We start from the raw sequence: 20,731 nt of genomic DNA on the forward strand, positions 1-20,731 counted from the left end.
GTCGCTGCTTGACTCTGCGCAATGTCGAGCGGCAGTCGCAGTGATGGAGAGGCAGGAGAGACTGTCCACTGTCCCGTGATTGCCTGGAATCGAGTGAGGTTGTCGTCGCAGTCGGGATTTTGTTTGGATCGCGCTGTTCCCTTGTAGCTGATGTGGGGCAGAAAGCTCTTTGGCCGGGAAACAGGCGCGAAAGTCAAACGACAGCACGTGGTTACGCCCGGTCCCGCTACCAAATTCTTGGCTTTCAGGGGCACGTTGGGGACCGTGAGAGGGGATGACGCCGATAGGTCGGCCGATACGGTACTGGCAGCTGCAAAATGGGGCTTGCCCAGTGGCGGTCTGTTTCAAGCTCCAATTCGCTGGCCGCCGTCATTCGCCAATCGTCACAGCTTCCTCCTTCCCCCTTTTCGTTACAATTTACACAACAAGGACATCATCGACGACACTCACGACTGAAATCTTCAAACTCCCGTCCCCGACCGAATAAGGCCCTGTCCGCTCCCTTGCTTCAAGTCCACTTTGCTTCTCCCATAATCGACCCGGCAGAATAATTCCACCTGGCGACAAGCCGCCCGTCATTTCTCTTGTCCAGCGACCCATCTTCATCACTACACAGTCCACGCTAGCGTACTATTTGCTGCTAATTCGAGAGAGCATCCTCAACGTTCAATCGACTTGACCGTTTGAGTTGTTGCCCATCGCTACCTACCTACACAACAAGCCCGGCCTTATTGCTCTGTCGAGCCCCGTCTTCTTTGCAACTCCAGTCCGAGATCTCATCGCTCCTTATTTCAATCACCTACCATCATCCACGTTCTATCTACTACAGCATCCAAGTTCAGAACCCGTGTAAGCCGGTACCATGTCGAACCTCTTTTCTGGAATGTAGGTACCCGTTCTTCTTTATGTCTCTCTGTCATCTCACATGCTCGTCGCTTTCTGTTTCTCTCCACAGTTGCCCTAGTGGGCTTCACTTGTGAGAGACTGCGATTGGATGGTCATCGCTTATCCGTGTCTCTGGTTTCTCGGGATGCATATGTCTCGGTTCTGCTTTCTCATATTATCAGCTATCATATGTCATTATGTTACCGTGGTGGGTATGACGGCCATCTCTTGCGCGACACTTTTGGCCTTGAGCCGCCTCGAGTCGCATAGTCTTTTCAGGGTCACCCAGAAACAACGGCCGGGCAGCACGCACAGTACATATACTATCATATAGTGTCCTGTCACGACGACACTGCCGTTACGGTTGAACGTTCTTTGTCCTTCATCATCCTCCAATATCCGGTTCTGAATACAAAGCATGTCTTGGATTGTCGAAAGATGCTGACCCAACCAGAAATGCTCGCCTGAGAGGCACGGCAAACAAAACGACGTCAAACAAAACCCCCCAATCACCCGCCACCGACGATGTTCACCATCATATGCCCTCACCCAGCAACCATTCGGTCTCCAGCCAGAGCTCAGCCAACCTCTCATCCAAGCTGCCGCCACTTCCTGCCTCACCCTCACTATCTCAGTCGATCGGTATGATGGGCACTGGTGAAGAGGCACTCAACGCTTATCACCTTCCCAGGCCACTACCACTATGGCTGAACCCTACTGCCGCGAAGCACATCGTCAAGGGCAACTTCATGACACTTAGCGCTAGGCCCAAGACGGTGGAACAGGGCGAGTGGATTGCCCATCAGGGTATGTCATCATTGATTTTGTCACCGATCGCTACACGTGTTTGTCCGCTGACAGTATCATATAGTGGTTGAGCATTATCGCAACCTGTGGAACTTTGTCAGAGTGATATACGAAAAAGAGGAGGATGGAAAGTCGATTTGCAACTCCACCACCTGCCCCAGGATGTCCGCTGGAACGTAAGAACGGAAACCCTCAATGCCCATGTTGAAGCACCTCAAGGATATGTCTGACAGGAATGGACACAGGAACCACTCGTACACGTGGCTAAACAGCCGGTTTGAGCCCATTGAGCTGCCAGCATATGAGTATATCACTCTCATGCAGCGGTGGATTTCGGGAAAGATTGACGATACCAAGATCTTCCCTACCGAGGCGTCGGGAGTCTCGTTTGCACATAACCCTCAGATTACCACGACGGCACTTTTGACGGGTCCTGACGACTGGATCGGCAAGCGCAGCGGATTCCCCAAGGAGTTTTTCAACATTTGCCAGACCATCTTCCTCCAGATGTTCCGCGTCTACGCTCACCTTTACTGGGCCCACTTTACAGAACCCTTTTACCACCTGAACTTGGAGAAGCAACTCAACAGCTGTTTCAGCCACTTTGTGCTGACAGCTACCGCCCTTGATATGCTCAAGCCGGCTGAGCTTGAGCCAATGCAGCCTTTGATCGACCTCTGGGCCGCCAACGGTACCTTCCCACCGGAATCAAAGGCTTACGAGTATGCCAACCTCAAGGTCGGCACCCGTCTGATGCAGATGGCAGGCCTAGCCTAATCACCGAAGCATTAACACAGGGGGATGTAAAGAGAAAAGAGGGCATGCCATGACGAGGATTATCAACATGTGGAGTTTCTTGATCTATCCGGATTTTGTTGGGTTACACTATAGAGGATAGATAGTGGCCATGTGTGTGCATTAAACCGGAGTCAGATGTGGCAGGCAAGAAAGGCGACGAATGAGGAGACTTAATGCCAAGACAAAGTATCTTTTATATACCTGGCGGAAAATGTACGGGTTTGTTGAAGAAAATGACTTGTTCTTGCGGGGATGTTGACTCGAGATGGCAAGGAGACCGGGCAGTCGTCAGTAATTTTGGTCCCTGTACAGAATTATGGCTGAGACGGATTTTTGGACTGACTGTCCATTTCCAATGGATCTACAGGTGGTGGGAAGGAATAAGATATCGGTATCGCTCCATACAAACACACAAGTCAACTCCCTGGCGACAACTACTACACTCAAGAACATTGATGCCTCACAATATGGTTACACCTGATGTCAACAGTTCTCGACGTTCGACATGGGAGCACAGACTAGCGCCAAAGTGGCAAGCACCAGGGGACCAGTGGAGTGTTCCAAGAAAGGGTCCAAAGTTCCATCAACGGGCCAGACTGCCAAGACAAACCCAAAAGCGCTAGAGCAAAAGGGGACAAGCCTGAAGATGGGACGGCGTCGCGGGGCAAAAGATTGGATAATGCGATAAAGCGGATGCAAGCCCCATGTTCGGGCGCGCTGTCCCTGCCAGTGCCTGCGCGGATGTCGGACAGCCCCCTTGTGCGTGTTGTGAAATCTGTGACGACTCGCACTTGCGGTTGCGGGCAGGCGGGAAAGGTGACCCCACCATCCAGGAACTGAAGCGCAGCACAAGAAGTGGGGTGTGGATCAGATTTGGCAACCCAATTTCTTACGGCCAGGCAAAAAGTTGAGGCAAAGGCAAGGCCATGCTGGACCCGTCTGGGCGTCCACACTGCACAAGCAATTGCCATTGCGGCAGCGCAGAGTCTGAAGAAAACTTCACAAGCATCAGGCTCCCCTTCGACCAGTGCCTCTCCATCCTCCTTCCCACTTTTTATCTCCATAAGGTACTTTGAGTCGCCCTGCAAATTTTCCAGCTTTGCACTTTCCCTTCTTCTTTTGATTCTTCCTTTTGGTTTTTACACCAATTCATCTTCAATTCTTGTCTGTTTTCCCCAACACAAACAGCATCATCATCAAACAAACAACAGTCAAGATGACCAATCAGATGGAAATTGAGGTTGCCGACCAGAAGCTCAAGAGCATGGATCACGCCGAGCAGCACTACTTCAACAGGTACGCACATCCCCTTCTTGTCTCTTCTTGTTGACATCTTGCGGCAGAGAAAGACAGAAGCTAACATTACTGCGTCCTCTAGCTACAACCACCACGGTGAGACACCTCCATCCGCTTGTTGCGAAGTCCACGGACTGCGTGCCTCATAGTTTGGCCTCGTGGCCATTCATAGTATGCCTCCTGCTAACCTAGATTGTTGCGCTACAAAGGCATCCACGAGGAGATGTTGAAGGACGAGGTTCGCACCAAGTCGTACATGCACTCTATCGTCCAGAACAAGCACCTCTTTAAGGACAAGATCGTTCTCGATGTCGGCTGTGGTACCGGTATCCTCTCCATGTACGTTCCCATCTCCTGCGCCGCGCAGACCTGCAGCTTTGGCACTCCTGGAATGCGCCAGAGACTGCAGTTTAGAATTGGCAAAACAGCCTGCTAACCTCTTTTTTCTTCTCACAGGTTTGCCGCTAATGCCGGCGCCAAGCACGTTTTTGGTGTTGACATGTCCACTATCATCTTCAAGGCCCGCGAGATCGTCGAGGTCAACGGCCTCTCCGACAAGATTACCCTGATCCAGGGCAAGATGGAGGAGATCAAGCTCCCCGTCGGAGAGGTCGATATCATTATCTCCGAGTGGATGGGCTACTTCCTTCTCTACGAGTCCATGTTGGACACCGTCCTCTACGCCCGTGACAATTACCTGGTTAAAGGCGGTCTAATCTTCCCCAACAAGGCTACCATCTGGGTTGCCGGTATCGAGGACGGTGACTACAAGGATGAGAAGATTGGCTGTATGTGCCCTGCCCCCCTCTTTGTTTCTTGACATTGGGAAAATTTTCGTGCTGACAACGTTTTACCAGTCTGGGACAACGTCTACGGATTCGATTACAGCCCCCTTAAGGAGACTGCTCTCTCCGAGCCCCTTGTCGACACTGTCGACATTAAGACCGTCGTCACTGACCCCGTCAACATCTTGACTCTCGACCTTTACACCTGCACCACTGCCGATTTGGCTTTCAAGTCCAACTTCCAGCTCGTCGCCCGGCGCAATGACTTCATCCACGCCCTTGTCGCCTGGTTCGACATTGAATTCACCGCCTGCCACAAGCCCATCTGCTTCTCGACCGGCCCCCACACCCAGTACACTCACTGGAAGCAGACCGTCTTCTACCTCAAGGACGTCCTTACCGTCAAGCAGGGTGAGAAGGTTCAGTGCTCGCTCCACAACCGCCCCAACGAGAAGAACAAGCGCGATCTCGACATCACCGTCGACTACAAGTTCGAGAACGAGGACCCTACGAAGGCGGCTGAGGGCAGGTGCTTGTACAAGATGTGCTAGAGGAACTCATATGATGAGGATCTGCTAGACAATAGTGTCAAATCGACGTGTCAAAAGGACAAGACGCGAGCTGAAAAAGCGGCCTCTTGTCCATGGTGAAGAATGTCGAAGAGATGTTGTTGAGCTCACAGTATTCACAACGAAAGTTTTTGGGGGTATTGGGAATTTGCACGGCGTCTTAAAAGAGCAGGGGTTGCTTTTTCATAACCTTGGGTTTTGTGTTTTTTCTTTTTCATATATTTTCCTTTTTACGAACTCTCTACTAGCGGGACACCAGGAGTTTTTCTTAGATATCCAGCAGCGGAAAGGAAGCGCGCGCGGAGAAGAAAGAAGAAGAAACATACAGCAATAAGGGATCTAAACTCTTATATACTCTGTAATACACAGAGTTAAAAATGAGTCAATTGCTTAAACTGAAGTACGATTATTGCAAAGGCTATACGTTGGGTTGGGTGTGGTGTGCGGTGTGTGATTGCAACAGCATCTGGAAGATCCAAATCTACGGAATGTTTGAGTTGATGATGACGAGATAGTATGGGAGGATGAGTTTAATACTTGATGTAATTCATGGACAAGTGAAGAGGAAGAGATACAAACTTGCCGATTGACACAGCTGTTGACCTTGCCAGGAATGAAGAAACCTCGCCAAATTACCAAAGCAAGACATAACCTCCATACATTCAGACAACGTTAGATTAATTTGCCGCGCTTGATGATGTTCCAATAAGCTATTGCCACGCCACACGGCCGACGTCGAAATAAACTTCATCAAGCTTGTTGGTAAGAAGCTCCAATTGAATAAAAACATTACCCCTGCCTTTGTGGCTTTGTTGATTCCTTTGCTGGTGAAGTCTCAAAGAAGTGTCAACGGCGGCAACAAAGCAGGGCAAGGGATGGAGTTAGCGAACGGTTGTTGGCGATGCTGGTGATGTTGGTGTTGTTGAAATAAGCTACCCCGCCGCATCCGCCCTGGTATGACCGGACCATATGACTGAGCTGACTTCGAGATAAAGTTGCAGGGCGTGTTGGTTCCTCAAAAAGGCGAGAAGAAAGGGATGGTTGGTTTGTTGGTTGGCTGGTGATGTTGAAGGGAAGTAGTGGCGCCGGCAAAGGATGAAGACCATCCACATACGACAGACAAAACGTGGAAATCAAGTTTGTCTGAGCTTGTTGGTGGGAAGCGCTGACAAAATAAAGAACCCTGGAGGTTGAGATAAAGTTTCTGGGTATGTTGGTGGTGATGTTGGCGATAAACGCCAAGAGAGAAAAGAAAGAGGTGTTGGTGATGTTGAAGAAGTAGCACGGTGGTGGCAGCAAGGAATCGGAACAAGCGCAAACAAAAGACCTGGCAGTATTCCAGTCTTGCGTATTAGCGCAGTATTTTGTTTTGGTGCGTTATGCACCATATTCTGTTAGTCGCTGATCAAAACTGGCTACCAACATCAACAAAGCCACTTTTTCTATCAGCGGTTACTACCAACAAGCTCAACAGCTTTATTTCAACGTCCGTGAGTTAGTTCAAATGAGGTTATTTGCTTAATTCAACGTCGTCGGAAAATTTCTAGCCTTGCATCGTTTAGGTAGATGTCGAGGTTTTTCGGTGTCAAACAAGGGAGTTCATCATGGCTGCTCTGACAGCATGTAACTAATCGAGACCGCGAACTGTGTGCAGAGAGGAGATACAGAGACATGATCGTAAAGAGGAGAGTTGTCATTGACTATAACTGGTTTACGTACGTTCTACATTATCTGTTTACAGTTTTGCTCCTAGGAACCAGCACGTTCTTAGGTACGTGTTCTTCATTTCAGCTCCTTTGCTCGTGGCTGTTAAATTTTCTCTCCGTATCTTCTGCTGCTAGCTGTCAAGAACTTGACATATCATGTCTCTCTTCTTGCCATCCCCGACCTTGATAACCTTCCTTTTCATTTCCTTCCTTTCAAGCACTCTACATTATGACAGACAAATACAAGAAGCAAGATGAGAAAACCCCAAGCTCAAATGGATATACCTAGAGGTGACGCTCAAAGAAGATCCTATCGAAGGAGATCCTACCAGCGCTAAACTTTTGACCCCGAATTTTTGTCACTAAACTTTTGTCGTTGAACTTTTGTCGCTGAACTTTTTGACTCCTGAAATGGGAAATCATCAAGCTTTTCTGCGTTGCAAAGGAGCAGAAAAAAGACCAGGATTCCACCGGTAAGAAAAAGATCCGTCTGAGATCCGCTATACCCATCCACGCCACGCCATCAACACCAATTTTCGCCGTTTCACTTTTCATTTCCCCAACCATGGTCAGTGGTATCAAGCCACCCAAATTCTCAGCCAGCCAACCACCCAATCAATCAAACCATGAAAGCCATATAACGAAAGCAAGAAAACATAAACCACTGTCCCGCTAAAGCCGCCTTAACCTACCTCAACCTCAAACAAAAAGCCAAGAGACGACCTCAAAAGAGATCTAACGGCGTCCCTGTGGTCCCCGTCCATACCTATAAGGATCCCTCGGATCAAAATGTTTCCCCATAAACATCGGTTCAAACGGCGGCTCGCTCCTCGCCACACCGTCCCACTCCGGTTCGCGCTCGGGGATAGCGTCTTCCTCAACAGGGGGCGTGTTGGGATACGTCTCCTCTGCACCGGCGTTGTGAGGGTTCAGCGAGATCGAGTATTGAGTCTCCCTAAAAGAGGAAGGTGGTTGCAGACAGCCGGCGCGTGGGTCGAAGCTTGATTTGAGGATTGTGTCGGAGTCGGAGTTGGTGGGGGAGTTGGAGGAGGAGGAAGAGGAGTCCTAATCCGTCTTCTTCTTCGCTGTCTTGGTCTGTGAGGAGGTGCCTGAGAGGGGAAAGGGAGGGGAGTATGATTGGTCTTGGTCTTGGTCGTAGCCATGGTCGATGTAGGTGTAGTTGTCATCGTCTTGGTCGTACTTGACATATTTTTGGTGGTAGTCGACGATTGTGCGGTTGTCATCCTCGTCGTCGTCGTCTTCAGAGAAGTAATTGCTGCAGCTCGAGTTGAAATCCTCATCGACACTGCTTAGGGTCTGACGAGGGCGAGGGCGCCAGATTGAGTTAGGTGCTTCGAGTGGGATGGTGGCGCTCCGACGGGTTCGGGTGCGCAAAGTTGGGGGGTATTGGTAAGGAAGCCGATCATCACCGACACCATCTCCACCGATACGACCGGATACTCCCTGAGACACTTGCGAATGGGTGGGACGGTTGAGATTATACGTGCGACCGAATGGTTGACTACCGTGGCTGCCAGTACTAGAAGAAGTATCATTATGTTGAGAAATAGATCTAGACGACGACGACGACAGAGGCGTTACCCGCCCATCAGGATGAAGCTGGAGAGGAGAAGCGTCATAAGGCCTTTCTCCGAGAGTTTGCGCCCGCCGCCGCGCCAGAAACTCGGCCCTCTGCAGCTCTTCCTCGCGCTTTTCCATCTCCCTCCGGACCTCCCAGTCCTTCACTGTCTCATAACATCCGTTTTCAGCGTTTCTTCGCCTTTTAAGAAATGATTCGAAATCTTGCCCGCTCCAATGTGCCCATGAACGCCGTAAAACATGTTCCACAAAATTATCACTATCTGGGTCCGTACTAGAACCATGCCCGCTCTACTGGCTGTTTCCGCCGAATCGCTCAATAATCTGCGCAACCTGCTTGGCGAGCTCCGTGGCCTCACTGTTGGTGGCCGCCTCGGCGTACACACGGCAGGCGTTCTCGGTACCACTGGCGCGGGCAAAGGCGCGGGCATCCTTGTACTTCTTGACGGCGGCGTCGATTTGCTCCTGGGCACCTTCAGGGTGAGACAGGCGACGCTCGGCATCGGTGGTCTGGAAGAGATCCTTGTTGCCGACAACGACGCGAACGAGCCTGTTGGGAAGATCGTTGTAAGTCATGGCCCAGTCCCGAAGGGTCCAGTTCTTGTGCGCCAGGATGACCTCAACGAGGAGCATGTCGGAGATGGCGTCACCGACGGTCTGGTTGATCAGGTCGCTGAGCGCGGCAAGGGTGGTGAGAGCATCCTGCTGTGCGGGGGATTGCGGCTCGGTAGTCTTGAAGGCTCTCAGGGCGTCAGGGGAGAAGAGAACGGTGCCGTGACCGTTGGCCTCGAAGTAAACACCGATATCGAAGCTCTGGGCGACGTGGTGAAGGTGCTTGACCCCAGTGGGAGTGCACATGACGGGAAGCTTGAGGTGGGAGCTAATGTAGTTGGTGCTGGCACCGTTGGCATAGGCGGTCTGGACAACACCAATGCGGAGCTCATCCTGCAGACCGGCGCTCTGAACGAGGTCGCCGATGAATGAGGCAGCAAGCGATGAGATGCGGTCGCCGTCAAGCATGAAGAAGCCGGTATCAGGGTCCACCCAGTAGTAGATCAGGCGGTCGGCATCGCCATCGAGGGAGCAGGTCCTGACACCGGGCTGGGGTGCGGGCTTGGGGGGAGCGCGTTGCTTGGTCTTGACGAAATCCGCACCGGACTAGCAGGAAGAACACAAAAGTCAGTATCCAGTATCACCGTAACGGGATAGAGGCAAGAGCACTTACGTCGAGGTTGAGGACTTCGGGGCGCAGAACGTCGTCGTTAACAATCTTGACCTCCCAGTTGACCTTGTCCTTGGGAACATATTTGAGGAACTCGGCGAGCTTGGGGCCTCCGACACCGTTGGCGCAATCGACGACCAAGGGGCCGTTGATTCTTCTGCCCTTCAAGGCGCAAACGAAAGCATCGGCTATTTTCTTGTAGTATCCGACTTCGCTAACCTCGCCGTACGAGGTGGGGGTGCCTTCGGTGTTGGTAGCGCGGACCAAGTAGTGCAGCTGAGGGGTAGTCAGGATCTTATAGTCGACATGCTCGGTTTCGGTCGCGTCCAAGGCAGCGGCAAGGGCGGTGACGAGCGTGTGACCGGACGGTCTGGTATCGCGGCCATAGATGACCTTCGCGGGGGCGCTCAAGTCGATCTTGAGCTCGGTCGCAAGCTGATTGTAGTACTGGACAAGATCTTCGGGGGTAGGGGCGTTGACGAGGTTGGTCGCGAGGCGCTCCCAGTCCTGCTCGAGCATCTCGCCCATGGGATCAACGATCTTGACGCCATTGTCGACGGCGGGGTTGTGGGAGGCGGTGATCATAACACCAATAGTCTGGGAGTTGAGCTTGCGACTGCGCAAAGCAGCAAGCAAGCCGACACGGAAGGTGACGCCCTCGAGCAGGTCAGCCTTCATGCGGAACCCCGCGGTGCCGTACTTGTAGAGCTGCCCCTTCTCCAAGGGAACAATGGCATGCTTCTGGGCAGCCGCCAGGATGCGTTCGTCGTGTTGCGCCATGGGAGGGAATTCGGAGTGTGGGAAGAGGGGTAGTTCCGTTGTCTGTTTCTGCTCAGCTGGTCCTGCGGTTCGGGAGTTGGGTTCAAAGAAAAGAAGAAGAAGGGCAGAAGGGGAAGGAGAAGGAGAGGGGGGTTTCGCTTTTGCAAGAGTCAGCAATGATATACCAGTAGCGGGGTGTGGGATACGAGAAGGGCGGTGGAAGGCTGAGGAAGCCGGCCAAATGTGGACGTGGTATGTGGAAGAAAACAGAAAGGGGTTAGTTAGCCGGTCGAGTTAAGTTAGGTCTGGATGCAGATACGATGGGGATGTGGAATCCATGCCAATGGGGGGTGCCAGATGGAGATCGATTGGATTGTCTTGCTTGGATTCTGCCGGCTGGCAACGTGAACGAATCCACAGCCCACTCTGCAGCCCGTAAACCGGAGAGTGAATGTAGGTACAGTACAGTAACAAACGAATGAGCTGGTTTCACCAAAACCATTCAAGTTCCTGATAATTCTTTCCACTCTGTTCATCGCTGTATTTGGGCCGTTACAAAGGTCTGGCAGGTTCCACAGTTCCGCTGAGCTGTTCTGGCTTCTTCACCGTAGCCAGGTGGCCGTTGCAAATTGTTGAGTACGCCCAATTCCACAAGGTTCCAAGGTGACGAACTGAGTTGCCCGATGTTGAGAAGCGAAAAATGACTGTGGAAATTTACAGCCTCAAGTGAGACAAAAGGGTCTTCAAAGTGGGATTGGCTGCTAATTAAAAGAAGGAACGATGAAGAATTCAGCATGCAAGCTCTCGGAGCTGTTAAGGTGAGCTGATGAGGGGCTGCAGTAAGGTGACGGATGGGGAAATAGAGGGAGCCGCTAGCGCAAACCGCCCCGAGTCCCCACTTGTACGTCATGCCCAGCTTCGGTTCGCTAACGCACCCCAGCTTAAAAATTGTTAGTGCATGTTAGCGTTCCCCTGATGATCCACCGTTTGTCGCCGTTGCTCGGCCGACTCTCTCTCTTTCCCGAAATCAATTACACGACAAACGCGTTGTCGATCGCAGAGACGCGTCTCACCAGTAACCGTCATTGTTGCCTGTCTTTGACGACGACAGCCTTGGACCGGAAGTAGATGATGGCTTTTTAAAATCGGTTGGCTTATCTTGGCGCCTTTTTGGGATTCCGCTTTACTGGTCAATTGCTACCATCGTCCATCTTCAAGTCATCATCTTCCTCCATCCTTCTAGAACATTATTCCGCTTTGTTCTTGGTTTCTTGGAGTTTTGGACGAACTGATGCTTCTTTTTGCCAGGCTCTGGGTTGAAGGGCTAATAACTACTAATCATTTTTCTTATCTCGTTTCCATCTTTGCTCTCCAATATGGACGGCGACAATTGGACTAAGCCATTGTTTCTCGAATGGGTCAAGGAGTGGTGGGATATCGAACGCGAACGCAATTCCAAAGGCGCCCCTACCTACAAAAAGGCATACAATTCACTCAAGGTGTGTCCTTTAACTTTCCGGCACCCCGCCGAACTCGACGCACTCCACGGGTTTGGCCCCAAGATCTGTCAAAGACTTACCGACAAATTTAAACGACACTGCGAAGACAATGGCCTCCCCATGCCCCCACATCCCAAGGGGAAGCGAAAAAGGGAGATGGAATCAGCCCTCGTGGAAGCAGCTGTCGCGCAAAACGAACAGCCATCACCTCCCAAAAGAGCCAAGAAGGCCAGGCCTTATGTTCCAAAGCTGAACAGTGGCGCATATGCGCTGCTCATGGCGCTCTCAGATCCTGGACCATCGGGGTACATGGACAAGACCGCGCTAATCGTCAAAGCCCAACCTTATTCGGACACTTCCTTCACTGTTCCTTCCATGGCCAACAAATCATACACGGCTTGGGATTCCATGAAGACTCTTGACGACAAGGAACTTGTCCATATACGTGGTCGACCTACCAAAAGGTACTCGTTGACGGATGAAGGCTGGGAAGTGGTCAAGCGGATGAAGGAAGCACGGAACCTTGTGGATGGAGTAGGTGAGAAAACAGCTACGTCGTCTCGGACCGCCACCGCCAGTGGCAGTGGTACTTCGAATGTCAACCGCAACGATGAGAATTTCAACCCGAATCGGCCAGAAAGCGGAGTGAAGAGGGAAAGTCGATATACGCCTCTTGACACAAAACGGTTCGGCTCGGCTACAATAAGCCCAGAAAAACCACCACAGGCGAGACCTCGCACGGTAACGACAGAAATCATCTCCCTCGATAGTGACGAAGAAGACCTCAGGTACAACTTCGACGAAGAAGAGGACCGGAAACCGGCAATTATCCGAGAGCCGGCCACAAACCGCGAGTACATCGACCTAGTAGCAGACGGCGACACCATCCCCTCTGACGAGTCCAGCCTCCCACACTTCACGCCCATCCGCCTAGCGCCCGGCTCCTTCACAGTCGAACTAGTCCTCGACACGCGCGAAGTGCAAGCCAAGAACAACCGGGACTACATCCAAGACGAGCTCTCCAAGCTGGGCATCCGGCCCATCATGCGCAGTCTCGAGCTCGGCGACGTGTTGTGGGTAGCCAAGTGCAAGCAGCTGGGCTGGCTTAACAGGCTAGGCGCCGAAGGCGACGAGGTAGTGCTCGATTACATTGTGGAGCGCAAGCGTCTTGACGATCTCACCGGGAGCATCAAGGACGGGCGGTTCCGCGAGCAAAAGTACCGGCTCAAGCGGTCCGGGATGAAAAACGTCATCTACGTCGTCGAGAACTTTTCTCTCGACCAGGAGGTGCGAAACAAGTACCAGGAGGCCATGGACACGGCCATGGCGTCGGTGCAGGTCGTCAACGGATACTTTTTGAAGAAAACCGACACCATTGCCGAGTCCATCAAGTACCTGGCGAGCGTGACGTACATGCTCAAGGAGATTTATGAGGCAAAACCGCTGTTTGTTATACCGACCAACGTCCTGACGGCAAAGAATTACCTCCCGCTGATCAAGCATTTGCGGGAGAAGGAGCCGTCGAAAGGTCACTATATCAGCTACCCGGCGTTTGCGAGCTTGGTGTCCAAGTCGGAGATGATGACGCTGGGCGACGTGTTTCTCAAGATGCTGATGTGTATCAGGCGGCTGTCGGGGGAGAAGGCGATTGAGATCCGCAAGGTGTGGAAGACGCCGTATGAGCTGGTCAGGGCGTTTGAGGCGTGCGGGACGGACGAGAACGGTAAGAGGAAGCAGAAGGCGCTGGTGATGAGTATGCTTTCGCATGTTGTTGGTCGGGGGAGTGTTGATAATGGGTTGAGTGAGAAGATTGCGGAGGTTTGGGGGTTTTTGTGATACCTGCCCCTGTTTTGTGATGGAAATGGCCCAAGAGCCTTGTTGGAGTAAATATTTCTTATATATGACAAAGTGCTGGATACGAGCTTATATATCAGGTCAAGGCATCATCCCCCCGAATAGACAGCATTGTTCGGAGTGCTGATAAATGATGTCCATCTCAAGATTGTGATTGGGCCTCTAGCCACATCTAGCAACGACTAAAGTGTGTGACACATCTAGAAAGAAACCCAACCACGTTACAATAGCAACACGCAACCCGACCAGAGACACCATAACGCCAATCCCAAACCAAGTCCTGAAATCCGTACCCGATACCATCCTTTCAAATCCCATCTATCTATGCAAACACCCATCCCAAAGAAATCCCCATGCTAGCTAGCTAGTCTAACGATTCCATGCTCCCATGGATGGATTCTGTCATCGGTCAATTCGCCGATATGCCACCATCACGATAGCCATGACTGTATCGCGGTACCTGCGCCCACAAACGCGCAACAATTAGCAACAAAACCCTTTCGCGTGACCACGACCTGCTTACTGGGACCATATAAGCACCTAATTGTAGGCCTTCCACCATGGTCCAGTAGCCTACACGGTTAGCGCGTCGGGTCCAGAAAATGCGTGGTGTTTTCTTCAACCTCTGCCTTGTTCCGGGTAAGCGCCTCAGTTCAACCCTGAACATGGTCAGTTGACCTTTTTTTGGTTTTTGGTTTTTGGTTTTTGGTTTTTGGCTTTTTGGCTTTTTCCCCCCTCCCGCTCTGATTCCCAGTGGTACCTTTCTTCAATGGTGGATTCATTTCATCATCCAACCAAACCTTTTTCAGCCAACCAGCAGCCCCATTTCGCATGGGAAAAAGAAAAGGGGGAAAATGTCCAGAATTACCCCTGTTTCCCTATCACTTTCTCGTCTGCTCCTTCCTTTGCATCTTTTAGCTCTTCCAACCCAGCTTTAGGCACCTGCCAATCCCTAAACCTACCACTTCTGTCCCCTCTCTCCACCAAATACCCAAATCCCTCTCCTCCTCCTGCTTCCCCCTCTTTACCCGCCGGCCCCAACAAGAAACTCGGAACATCAGTGTTATTAACCACCTCCTCAAACACCCAGTTCTTGCTCCTCTCTTTCTCGTGTATATCAGACCACAGATCTTTCCCCTCTCTTACGTAACGAACTATCCTCTCCTTTTCACTTTCTTTCGCTGCAAGCGAGTCGGCGCCAAGGCGATGGCGATGCCTCATCCCGTACACCTCGTCGTTTTTGAGCAGAAATTCTGATAAGGTAGGGAAGCAAAACTCGCATGTCCAGCTCGCGTTGTGGAGGGTTTGTCGTCCTTCCCATTTGGCTAACCATTTGCTAGCCCAGTCGCGCGGTCCGGTCCACCCCATGCATCCCCTCCCAGTACCACGAGAGCCAGAACTCCCAGAAGCAGAACCAGAACGAGAGTCGTACCTCAAACCCGCCATATCCACAGTCTTCTTTCCTCGATAAACCGTAGCCTGCGGATGTGCCCACTCCACCTCTTGCATCTTCTCCCTCCCTTCCATGCCCTTCTGATCCCAGAACCCAGGGGCATAAGTCTGCGAGGCAGAAAACCATGAAGGGCGACGGACGAACTGGAAGGAGTAGTAATGCATTTTTGAGGAGAGGGTCAGGCGCTCGGGGAAGAAACATTCTCTTAGTAGACCGAGGGTGCGAGGGCGGGGGATCTCAGAGGCGAGGGAGAGGATGAGGATGTCATTTTGATGGGGACGGCGGGGCGATCCTACAAAAGAGGAAGAGTTTTGTGCAGGCACGAGGGAAGGGGGGTAGCTTGATCTGAGCTCTGAGTTGGGGTTGGCGGAAGAGGAAGGAGCGGTTTCGGCTTCGAGTGAGGGGAAGACTTGGTCGAACATGGCGTTTAGGTTGAAGTCTTCCCAAGGTGATACCGATCCATGCCCAGTTCCAGATCCGGATGCTCTCAAAATAGTAGTCGGCGGGTTGAAATCATCGGGGTATTCCACCTGATGATAAATAATCTTCTCCTTATAGGCGTCAAACCTCGAAGGAGTTTCATCCAAGGCCCGTTTAAGCAGCAGCGGCTTATTTCTTCCCGTAAAAGTTTTGGCACTCTCAACAAGAACGTAATAGTCGACTGTATCCCAGGTGGTGTTAAGACGGACTTCGAGCAGGTCGAGTTCCGAGGTGACTAGAACCAAATCGTAGAGCTTGCGGGGAGGGTCCGAGGGTTGACGGGGCTGGTAGGGTTTCCAGCCGTAGAGACGGCAAATGTCGTGCCGGTTGAGAGAGCTGCCCCAGAGTGCTTCATCGTCGTAGCTGATTTTGCTGTGGTCGATGCGAAGGTTGAAGGGGGAGAAAAGGAAGATGAAGGCCCATATGCTGAGGAGGACGGCGAGTGAGCGGGCATATTTGCCTGGGTTGGTGATGGGTTGGAGGAGCATGGTGGGTGATGTGGTAGTGCCCGGTAATGGGAAGAAACAAATGTGAAGATTGAATGAAGAGAGAGTGTTTCACAACCGGGCTTTGGTTGAAGTGAAGTGAAAGTAAGGTGGAAGGAACAGAGCATTAACAAACGGATAGAAGGAAAGAACACATCCGCACAGACAAGAGAGGTGACGTCGAAGTTCCATACTTTGAACTTTCAACACCCTGGCCATCTCCAATTGAGGGTCTGTCCCCAAGCAACGGACATCTCCCCCTCATGGATGGATTATACCTTGATGGTTGCCCGGTTCCTTGACAGACTGGGGCTGCTTTCAGTATGTACCAGCAGCTGAAGGGGTACCAATTCCCTGGTTGGTCGCCCTGTAACCAAGGACCCTTGCGGAACGGCAAGGGATGCATATCATGAAATCCAGAAAGAGTTTGAGGCGGCAACCATCGAACAATAGCATCGGAACTTTCTGATATAACTTTTGGACACTGTAATTCCGACACAAGCTCATCTCGCCAAAGACGCCTCTGTGGAAAATATGTCGCGCACCATTGAATTACTACCCTTTCTTCGTTGTCAAAGAATGAGTTGGATGACTTGTCACCTCCAAGTTCTCAATGCAGATCGATGTTGTTCCCAGGTTAATGTGGGGAGATTGGCAACGACCAGAGCAATGTCAGGGGTCCAAGCCTTCAAAAAGCTTGGTTGAGCTTGGTTCGCTGGTTTTCCCCTGGCCGATCTGTTTCAGAGCTCGTATAAAACGGAAGCGAAGCGACGGAAAGCCGGTGGGAGCTGCGGAGGTGGTGACCGGTCTCCCGTCCCCGGTGCGGCATCTGCCAGCGGGCTCATTTGGGTGTCGGGGTAGGATGTGCAGGACGGGGTTGGTTATGCGGCCGCAATTTCGGATCAGTAGTGGCATCCTTGTGTTTCATTGGGGGCGGCCACGACCGGCGTGGCTATTCAGATCAGAATCGCCTGTTTGGAAAGGAACCTACGCAGTAGAAACCGGCGCTTGTTGCCCTGTGTTTGAGATGTGATGGATGTTGTTGATGCCGAAGCCGGCGACGTAAGATGATGTTCTGGAACACGGGACCATTTTCGGGGTCGTCTTCAGGAGAATTGTAGGGAATCAGCTCGCTCTTACATAACCCTGGATACACTCAATACGTAACCCTGAGATGAAAGACCAGAGAAGTTGGTCGATCGTAAAAGAGCATGTTTGTATTTTGGGACATTTCCACCGGAAAGATGTAAGGAGAAATAACAAGAGAACCTACAAACATGAACAATTAGAAATGCATTTCACCTCCGTCTCCGTCAACCACATCCTCCGGCCTCGGCTCCGGCCCAAACTGCAATAAGCCGGCATAGCATACCCCACTATTAGCCGCTAACCAGTGCCGAGGCCGGCCCATCCGATCCACGGCGGGCGGGGGTCCGTCACATCATCGCCTCCCCTATCGATAACCCCGCTGGCGTAAACGGACACGGCGCATTCTCACACATCACCACAGTCATCACCACAACCTCCGACTCATCTCACCAATAAACTCACCTCTCTTTTAATATCTCGCACCAAGTCAGAGCTAAGCTCACAACAAAACCAAGCCTTCAATCATCGTACCTTCCAAATAACCGCCAAAATGTTCACCGGCATAGTCGAAGAGATCGGAGGTCCGTATTCAACCCCCTTTTCCCCTCCTGCCCTCTCTCTCATGAACTCTCACTAACCCTCCAACAGAGGTGACAACCTACACCCCCAACGACCCCCTCTCCAAAAATGGCACAACCCTCACTATCACCCTCCCGTCCACTTCCTCTCTCCTCTCCGACTGCAACCTAGGCGACTCCATCGCCGTCAACGGCGTCTGCCTCACCGTAACCTCCTTTACCCTGTCCCCCTCCGCTCAATTCACAGTCGGCATCGCCCCCGAGACTCTCCGCCTAACCAACCTCGGCTCCCTGCGGCCCGGTTCGCGCGTCAACCTGGAAAGGGCCGTGCGCGCCGACACCCGCATGGGCGGGCACTTTGTTCAAGGCCACGTGGACACGGTGGCGGAGATAATCAAGATCACGCCCGACGGCGAGGCGCTCACGTTCCGCTTCAGGCCGAAGAACAGGGAGGTGCTCAAGTATGTGATCTGGAAGGGGTTTATCGCTTTGGACGGGACGAGTTTGACGGTTACGGCTGTGAATGATGACGAGGGCTGGTGGGAGGTTATGTTGATTGCGTATACCCAGGAAAGAGTGGTGGTTGCGGGCAAGAAGGTGGGCGAGACGGTTAATGTGGAGGTGGATATGACGGCGAAGTATGTGGAGAAGAGTCTGAGGGGGTATTTGGAGGGGTTGCTTGGGGGTTCGGGTTCGTCGGAGGCAGGACAGGGAGAGGAAGGGGCACAGAAGGGGAAGGGGTTGTTGGAGAAGATTGTGGAGGGGATTGTTAAGAAGCAAGGGTCTGCTTGAGAGTGAGGGCTGAAAGGGAGGATGAGGGTGTGTGAGAGGTGTGTTGAATTCATGTGCTTTTCAGGTTCATTAAAAGCGGCTTTTTGATGAGATGAGTGAGATACGATTCGTGAAGTGTGCTGGCATGCACAAAAGTCAGCTGAATGATTGACTTCAAACGCTTCAATTCACTTGGTCACTTCCCTTTTCACTTACCACCCGCCCCTTTTGTTTGCGCTCCCGTCAGTTGGAAGAGATAATGTTACCAGTTACCTCCATGGCTAAATCACCATTCTCTTCTTGAGTCTTAGGTTTGCGTGCAGAGACGATCGAACAATCTTGGGTACTTCTCGCTCTTTCCCATTGCCATCCGTCACTCCTTCTTGCCGATGTACCGTCGTCCCCGGTATAGGTAGTATGGGAGAAGGTATGGAGAAGGTGCGACCCAATCCAACGTGTGAGTCCCGTTGCGACTTCCCACCTCAATCTCCGTAAAATCCACCGGTGAAATCGATGGAAGAGAATTGAGGCGCTTCCACAATACCTACCTAACCTAACGGCCCGGAGCTAAGTGACACTTGAAGGCGCGCCTCTGAGGACGACCACGACTGATTAAATGCGGGCTTTCTTAGGACATGTGGTGAGCCACTCATTTCATTCAGTTTAACAAAAGCTAGATGAATAAAGTCTGTCTGCAAATATTAGACAATAGTATATAATTCAGCTATCCTCCATGTCTATCCTCCTGTTCATCCTCGACGACGAAGATGACGATGACAAGAATTAGAACCACCAATATCTTAGTTGTATAATCAACCCCTACAATGAATCTTTGCCTGTACGCGCTCAATTTATCGTCCTGAAATAAACGCCAAACGCTCCGATAACACTCCTCGGGGGACGTGCAGACAAGCTTCGGGGCGACCTGAGCGGGATTGCGTGCAATGGGGTATCGGTTTTGTGAAGAGAGAAGTTGGAATTAGGTTGTTGTTTGGTTGTTAGTTTGGTACACAGGTATCCTTGGGTATCGTCGGAGTCGGAGTCGGAGTTCCTCGATTCTCAGTGTACGGTCGTGATTTGTGTGTTTGTGTTTGTATCTCGTGCTCATGCTCATTCCCATGTCCCCATACTAGATCATTTACTTCGTTTCTCCCTGATCAAATCGGTACAGCCTCGTGTTGCAATTCCAAGTCGTTCCCAGACTTTGGATTTAAAGAAGGGCAAGAGCAACGGCAAGGCCGGCACCGAGACCAATCTGGGCAGAACGGCCGGCACCAGCGGTAACGACAGGAGGGACGGCACCAGTTGATGAGGCAACGGGCACCTCGGAAGCGGTGGGAACCCAGGTGCCAGAGAAGTTACCATCGTCGGTGGGGTAAGCCGAGGTGATGCTGGCTGGGATTGAGGTTACGATCGTTGTTGGGGCAGGCTGGGTGGGAACATCAACGATGGGGGAGGTAGGGACCGCGGGAGGAGGGATGACGGTTCCGATGACAGTGCCTGATGGAGGCACGACAGTACCGGAGACGGTCTGAGGTGAGTTGGCGGGGAGAGCACAGGCGCAGACTAGAAATGTGTTATTAGCATATTGTCTGTTGTATTATCAAGGGTTGTTCATATGGGGAAGTCAACATGAATTCTCCGTGGATAGTTTCACTCACCCTCAGCAGCACCATCGATCACGTTCTGGAACTCAGACGCCTTGCAAGAGTCGGCAACGCAGGACTCAATGGCGGCGAAGAAAGCAGCTTGCTTCTGGCATTGGCAAGCAAAGTCGAAGCCATCACAGCCGACAGAGGGAGCGTTGTCAATGAAGCATGTCTGGGCGCATGAAGGGATGGCCTTGACAGCAACGGCGGTGCAACCGGACAGCTGAGCGTTCACTCCGGCGAGGAGGAGGAGGGCCCCAGCAACAGGAATCGTCGAGAACTTCATGGTGAATAGTAGCGAGCGACTGTGATCGAACCTGTGGTGTGAAGTGGTATGATCCGTTGGAGGGTGCTGAGGAAAAGGGTGAGTGAGTGAGAGAGCAAGGCGAAGGACGGGGAGAGAACCAGAGTAAAAGCTGGAGAGCGTGGCAAGCTGGGACCAGCTGC

The 20,731-nt window shown here is 51.9% G+C and overlaps 8 protein-coding genes across 8 annotated transcripts; 4 read left to right on the forward strand and 4 right to left on the reverse strand.

The window, feature by feature from the left end:
• The first annotated feature begins 558 nt into the window (after positions 1-558).
• On the forward strand, positions 559-3,475 carry SMAC4_05185 (uncharacterized protein). The gene is made up of 4 exons (XM_003346939.2): positions 559-885; positions 1,340-1,692; positions 1,757-1,868; positions 1,938-3,475. The coding sequence occupies exons 1-4, from the start codon at positions 863-865 to the stop codon at positions 2,467-2,469; spliced, it is 1,020 nt and encodes a 339-aa protein (XP_003346987.2). The 5' UTR covers positions 559-862; the 3' UTR covers positions 2,470-3,475.
• A 231-nt stretch (positions 3,476-3,706) lies between these two features.
• Positions 3,707-5,714, forward strand: SMAC4_05186 (uncharacterized protein; the record flags this gene model as incomplete). Its single annotated transcript, XM_066090242.1, has 5 exons — positions 3,707-3,786; positions 3,869-3,882; positions 3,996-4,125; positions 4,243-4,574; positions 4,644-5,714. 5 exons carry the CDS (start codon positions 3,707-3,709, stop codon positions 5,120-5,122), a joined length of 1,035 nt encoding a protein of 344 aa, XP_065945476.1. The 3' UTR covers positions 5,123-5,714.
• A 2,197-nt stretch (positions 5,715-7,911) lies between these two features.
• Positions 7,912-8,565, reverse strand: SMAC4_05187 (uncharacterized protein; the record flags this gene model as incomplete). Its single annotated transcript, XM_003346941.1, has 1 exon — positions 7,912-8,565. The coding sequence occupies one exon, from the start codon at positions 8,563-8,565 to the stop codon at positions 7,912-7,914; it is 654 nt and encodes a 217-aa protein (XP_003346989.1).
• Positions 8,566-8,736: 171 nt separating this feature from the next.
• On the reverse strand, positions 8,737-10,529 carry SMAC4_05188 (uncharacterized protein; the record flags this gene model as incomplete). Its single annotated transcript, XM_066090243.1, has 2 exons — positions 9,671-10,529; positions 8,737-9,603 (listed from the first exon to the last, which is right to left on the reverse strand). Exons 1-2 carry the CDS (start codon positions 10,445-10,447, stop codon positions 8,737-8,739), a joined length of 1,644 nt encoding a protein of 547 aa, XP_065945477.1. The 5' UTR covers positions 10,448-10,529.
• A 606-nt stretch (positions 10,530-11,135) lies between these two features.
• SMAC4_05189 (uncharacterized protein) lies at positions 11,136-14,382 on the forward strand. Its single transcript, XM_066090244.1, has one exon. The coding sequence runs from the start codon at positions 11,803-11,805 to the stop codon at positions 13,759-13,761; it is 1,959 nt and encodes a 652-aa protein (XP_065945478.1). The 5' UTR covers positions 11,136-11,802; the 3' UTR covers positions 13,762-14,382.
• A 261-nt stretch (positions 14,383-14,643) lies between these two features.
• SMAC4_05190 (uncharacterized protein) lies at positions 14,644-16,200 on the reverse strand (the record flags this gene model as incomplete). Its single annotated transcript, XM_003346944.1, has 1 exon — positions 14,644-16,200. One exon carries the CDS (start codon positions 16,198-16,200, stop codon positions 14,644-14,646), a length of 1,557 nt encoding a protein of 518 aa, XP_003346992.1.
• Positions 16,201-17,474: 1,274 nt separating this feature from the next.
• Positions 17,475-19,134, forward strand: SMAC4_05191 (uncharacterized protein). The gene is made up of 2 exons (XM_003346945.2): positions 17,475-17,867; positions 17,935-19,134. The coding sequence occupies exons 1-2, from the start codon at positions 17,837-17,839 to the stop codon at positions 18,654-18,656; spliced, it is 753 nt and encodes a 250-aa protein (XP_003346993.1). The 5' UTR covers positions 17,475-17,836; the 3' UTR covers positions 18,657-19,134.
• Positions 19,135-19,330: 196 nt separating this feature from the next.
• SMAC4_05192 (uncharacterized protein) lies at positions 19,331-20,600 on the reverse strand. Its single transcript, XM_003346946.2, has 2 exons — positions 20,297-20,600; positions 19,331-20,201 (listed from the first exon to the last, which is right to left on the reverse strand). Exons 1-2 carry the CDS (start codon positions 20,568-20,570, stop codon positions 19,846-19,848), a joined length of 630 nt encoding a protein of 209 aa, XP_003346994.1. The 5' UTR covers positions 20,571-20,600; the 3' UTR covers positions 19,331-19,845.
• Positions 20,601-20,731: the final 131 nt, after the last annotated feature.

Source organism: Sordaria macrospora, chromosome 1 (assembly GCF_033870435.1).
Source record: "Sordaria macrospora chromosome 1, complete sequence".
In the NCBI taxonomy this organism is placed as follows: domain Eukaryota; kingdom Fungi; phylum Ascomycota; class Sordariomycetes; order Sordariales; family Sordariaceae; genus Sordaria; species Sordaria macrospora.